This window comes from Topomyia yanbarensis, chromosome 3 (genome assembly GCF_030247195.1).
Source record: "Topomyia yanbarensis strain Yona2022 chromosome 3, ASM3024719v1, whole genome shotgun sequence".
NCBI lineage: Eukaryota > Metazoa > Arthropoda > Insecta > Diptera > Culicidae > Topomyia > Topomyia yanbarensis.
In genome coordinates, this window is record NC_080672.1 from 43,030,878 (window position 1) to 43,036,292 (window position 5,415).

A 5,415-nucleotide genomic window follows, 5' to 3' on the forward strand; every position below is an offset into this window, starting at 1 on the left:
ATGGGAATGGGAATGGGAATGGGAATGGGAATGGGAATGGGAAATGGGAATGGGAATGGGAATGGGAATGGGAATGGGAATGGGGAATGGGAATGGGAATGGGAATGGGAATGGGATTGGGAATGGGAATGGGAATGGGAATGGGAATGGGAATGGGAATGGGAATGGGAATGGGAATGGGAATGGGAATGGGAATGGGAATGGGAATGGAATGGAATGGGAATGGGAATGGGAATGGGAATGGGAATGGGAATGGGAATGGGATGGGAATGGGAATGGGAATGGGAATGGGAATGGGAATGGGAATGGGAATGGGAATGGGAATGGGAATGGAATGGGAATGGGAATGGGAATGGGAATGGGAATGGGAATGGGAATGGGAATGGGAATGGGAATGGGAATGGGAATGGGAATGGAATGGGAATGGGAATGGGAATGGAATGGGAATGGAATGGGAATGGGAATGGGAATGGGAATGGGAATGGGAATGGGAATGGAATGGAATGGGAATGGGAATGGGAATGGGAATGGGAATGGGAATGGGAATGGGAATGGGAATGGGAATGGGAATGGGAATGGGAATGGGAATGGGAATGGGAATGGGAATGGGGAATGGGAATGGGAATGGGGAATGGAATGGGAATGGGAATGGGAATGGGAATGGGAATGGGAATGGGAATGGGATTGGGAATGGGAATGGGAATGGGAATGGGAATGGGATTGGGAATGGGAATGGGAATGGGAATGGGAATGGGATTGGGAATGGGAATGGGAATGGGAATGGGAATGGGAATGGGAATGGGAATGGGAATGGGAATGGATGGGAATGGGAATGGGAATGGGAATGGGAATGGGAATGGGAATGGGAATGGGGAATGGGAATTGGGAATGGGAATGGGAATGGGAATGGGAATGGGAATGGGATTGGGAATGGAATGGGAATGGGGAATGGGAATGGGAATGGGAATGGGATGGAATGGGAATGGGAATGGGATGGGAATGGGGAATGGGAATGGGAATGGGAATGGGATGGGAATGGGAATGGGAATGGGAATGGGATGGAATGGGAATGGGAATGGGAATGGGAATGGGGAATGGGAATGGGAATGGGAATGGGAATGGGAATGGGATTGGGAATGGGAATGGGAATGGGAATGGGAATGGGAATGGGAATGGAATGGGAATGGGAATGGGAATGGGAATGGGAATGGGAAGGGAATGGGAATGGGAATGGGAATGGGAATTGGGATGGGAATGGGAATGGATGGAATGGGAATGGGAATGGGAATGGGAATGGAATGGGAATGGGAATGGGAATGGGAATGGAATGGAATGGAATGGGAATGGGAATGGGAATGGGGAATGGGAATGGGATGGGAATGGGTTGGGGAATGGGAATGGGAATGGGTTGGGGAATGGGAATGGGAATGGGAATGGGAATGGAATGGGAATGGGAATGGGATGGGAATGGAATGGGAATGGGGAATGGGTATGGGTATGGGAGGGAATGGGAATGGGAATGGGAATGGAATGGGATTGGGAATGGGAATGGGAATGGGAATGGGAATGGGAATGGGAATGGGAATGGGATGGGATGGGAATGGGAATGGGAATGGAATGGGAATGGGATGGTGATGGGATTGGGAATGGGAATGGGAATGGGAATGGGATGGGTTGGGAATGGGAATGGGATGGGTTTGGGAATGGGGGAATGGGATGGGGTATGGGAATTGGGAATGGGAATGGATGGGAATGGGAATGGATTGGGAATGGGATTGGGAATGGAATGGGGAATGGGAATGGGATATGGGAATGGGAATGGAATGGGAAGGTTGGGATGTGGTATGGGGAATGGGATGTGGGGAATGGGATTGGGATTGGGAATGGGAATGGGAATGGGATGGGAAGGGAATGGGGAATTGGGAATGGGATTGGAATGGTTGGGATGGGTTGGATGGGTTGGGAATGGGGATTGGTGGGATTGGGATGTTGGAGTTGGGATTGGGATTGGTGGATTGGTATATGGGTTGGAATGGATTAGTTGATTGGATGGGAATTGGATTGGGAATGGGAATGGGAATTGGAATGGGATGGAATGGGAATGGAATTGGGAATGGGAATGGAATGGGAATGGGAATGGGAATGGGAATGGAATGGGAATGGGAATGGGAATGGGAATGGGAATGGGAATGAGAATGAGAATGAGGGAATGGGAATGGGAATGGGAATGGGATGGAAATGGGAATGGAAATGGAAATGGAAATGGAAATGGGAATGGAGTCTAGTGTTGCGCAAAGTGGATAAAGATTGAGATTTACTTATTTATTTTTTTTTCTTATGTTGACTTACTTTAAATATTCTTCTTTAATGCCTAGAGACATTCTCATGACCCTTTCTAAATATTTAATATAAATTTACCTTCCAAAGCAAAATTTAAAAAAAAATGTTTTTGTATATTTTGCAGTTTTAAGCTACTCAAGAAATGCTTTATTCGAATTTAACTTGGTTCTTCTGCTCCATCAAACATTTTTTCGTATGAGGAAGAATAATTCGGGGTTATACAAAATCGGGGGCTGATAAAAACGAGTTTTCAGTGTTATTTATTAACCGATCATCAGCCAAAAAATTTTGTGCATTGATGTAAATTTAAAATCTAGTGTTTGCCGCCAAAGATTATTATTGGACAATATTTATGGGTGCTGACATTTTGGATACACCATTCTGCACAATCTATAGTTTTGCTAAATTGTTTGGTTTTATTGTAGGTCAAATTTCCGGAAAATTAAAAAACTTTTATTTTCAACGCACTCAATGCAACTTCGAGCCAACTGTTGCTCCCAAACTAGAACCCACTAAACTCGCGCCTAAGTACGTAAACTTTGTCTGGAGTTGATACACTTTTTCCTGTCGTCTTCCGAAATAATATTTCACCAATCTGTTGCCGGTCCATTTGTTGCCTGGCCGGTGTTTGTGCTATAAATGCACAATGCAAAACTCTCATAAAGAATCTTAAAACTCCCGGCCAAAGATCTTCCCCCATTGTTGCACCAACTCAACTCCCGTTCCCGACCGTCTACGATATGAACTTGGCCGACAGCCAGTGTGAAACCCTGACCACAACTTTTGCAATAAAATTGAAAGTGGGCAAACATTCTTGGCCTGTTTGTCGGGTCCGGCCGGGTGTGTATGAACAGGCACCTAACAATTTTATGTCCCGCCAACGATGGGACCAAGATTTGCGGTCTGGGTATATATACACCATTGGGCATCGTGCCGTCCGGTTTCACTGGCATATTGCATTGTCTCTGCAAGATTGCGACATCAACTTCTCCAGTTGTTTCGACAATTCACTTTCCTGGCACAGTAATGTAGAAGAACTTGATGACACGGGGTGGTCGGATTTGTCTGGATGATGTTTCGTTGTGGAGTTTTCGTATTTCCGTTGTGGGTTGAAGTTTTCTTTACTTTTCATCTTTGTTGCTGGTAATTGAGTTGGACACGGTAGGAGTCTTGATTCAGTTGCTGGATAGTTGGAGTGACATCTCGCTTTTATCATTTGAATTGTTGCTTGTCTTTTGAAATGGACAACGTCTGTCGAGCAGATAGTTTGATATTTACTACAAATCGCTTCCATGTTTGTCGGTGAAAATACAACCTCTTAAAAAGATGATAAATATAATCCGTGCCAAATTTCACAGCCATCGAAAGATGGTTTTATATGTAATTTACCGGACAATGACCATCGTAATCGTTTGTATTCTCTAGCTTGCATTTAGGCTCGCATCAAAGCAAGCTAGGAAACTGTTTGTAACAGAAGTCATTTTCTTCCGTCCCAGAAGTGTAAATTTTGAACAGTCATCATCAGATTTTGTAGCAGAAAAAAAAAAGCGTAAATGTTACGTTCAACGGGTAACCAACTGCAGCGTGTCCTTCGATGCGTCGTAGGATTTGCCAGTCAACAGCCACGATGGATAGCTTCGGAAAATGCTCCCGTTCGACGGTCCCATTCCGGCTGCGAAGCGGATGCCGAGTTCGATGCCCGCTATGAAGCATACTTCAACCGGCCGGACATCGACTGTTGGGAGGCACGGAAGGCCGTGAACGAACTGTTCGGTTTTGATTTAATTCCGGAACCGAAGATCATCGTAGCTGCGCTGAAAGCTTGCCGACGATTAAACGACTACGCACTGGCGGTTCGTTTTCTCGAGGCAGTCAAAAATAAGTGTGGAAACAAGGTCGAGGAAATTTATCCCTATCTGCTACAGGAAATTCGGCCGACGCTGTGCGATTTGGGTATCGATACGCCGGAAGAGCTGGGCTACGATAAGCCGGAGTTGGCGCTGAAGACAATTTACGATTTGGAAGAATGGTGATGAGTGACATTCATATGCATTAATGAGAGGCAATTAAAACTCAATAATTAGAGCGAATGTTTTTTTTCTGTGTATCATCATTCCTAAGCAAATATTGGGTATGTGTTTTCAGGTTTCAATTCTATTGAGAATTTTTTTCACTCATGGTTTTTTCTAGTGCCATTTTTGTTTTTGATATTGGAGTACACCGGTATAATCGGTGATCCATTCATTCAACCTTGTGTGTCCTTGTCTATCTCTTTTTTGTACTACACCGCACAATGTTTTTTTTTCTCCAAAAAGGTGCGAAATATTATTAAATAGTAAAGCGTATGGCGATCCATGACCTTTATTTTGATACTATAACTATAGTGATTAATCCCCCTTGAAGCGAGATATTTGATACAACTTTTTCTAAGTACGAAAAACAAGACGAAGTTTTCAAAAATATTGAAAAATTTGTTACGCGAAAAGCTTTACTGAAGGCAAAAAATCTCCATTTATAATACACTCTAAGTTATTGCCCGTTGACTGTCAATGACCCCTGAAAAGGAGTCTTCAAATCAAGGTGTTACTCCGTGCCGAGGGCTGAATGGCTGGCAGGACTAAAATATGTCAGTCGCGCACGGAGTGTCGCAGGTCTTACCCTTGCTGTGTTACGCGAATCTCTCACACAGTGGACGTTTGTTTCTTCGCAAATTGTGGCATTCAAATGATGGGCATGTCCCTAATACCCATTTCGGGGGTTGCTATAGGCGATTATAAGCCAAAGTGTTCTAGTTACTGTACAACAAGTACTGATGATGAAATGTGTAGTGCTGTAATCGAGTATGGTTAGAGTAGCACAAAATAAACGTACAGCAACTATGAATCTATCCCGTTTTGTGCAGGAAGGAAAAGCTTTCATAGCTTTGGTTCAAGAATCGTATTTCCATAAAGAAAACTTATACGTTGGAAAGCTACTTAACCCCGTTTTCGTAGCTTTCAACGAGAATGGCATGACCAATCCACGTGACATGCCTCGTGCATGTATATTTGCGAATAGTACTATTGACGCAATGCC

The 5,415-nt window shown here is 44.1% G+C and overlaps 1 protein-coding gene across 1 annotated transcript; it reads left to right on the plus strand.

Annotated features, from left to right (window-relative positions):
- Window positions 1–3,805: 3,805 nt before the first annotated feature.
- Window positions 3,806–4,396, plus strand: LOC131692080 (cytochrome c oxidase subunit 5A, mitochondrial-like). Its single transcript, XM_058978934.1, has one exon. It carries the CDS (start codon window positions 3,894–3,896, stop codon window positions 4,371–4,373), a length of 480 nt encoding a protein of 159 aa, XP_058834917.1. The 5' UTR covers window positions 3,806–3,893; the 3' UTR covers window positions 4,374–4,396.
- Window positions 4,397–5,415: the final 1,019 nt, after the last annotated feature.

What these genes read in the sequence shown, in the direction of transcription:
- LOC131692080 (XM_058978934.1), top strand. Translation starts at nt 3,894, where the DNA reads ATGTTACGTTCAACGGGTAACCAACTGCAGCGTGTCCTTCGATGCGTC.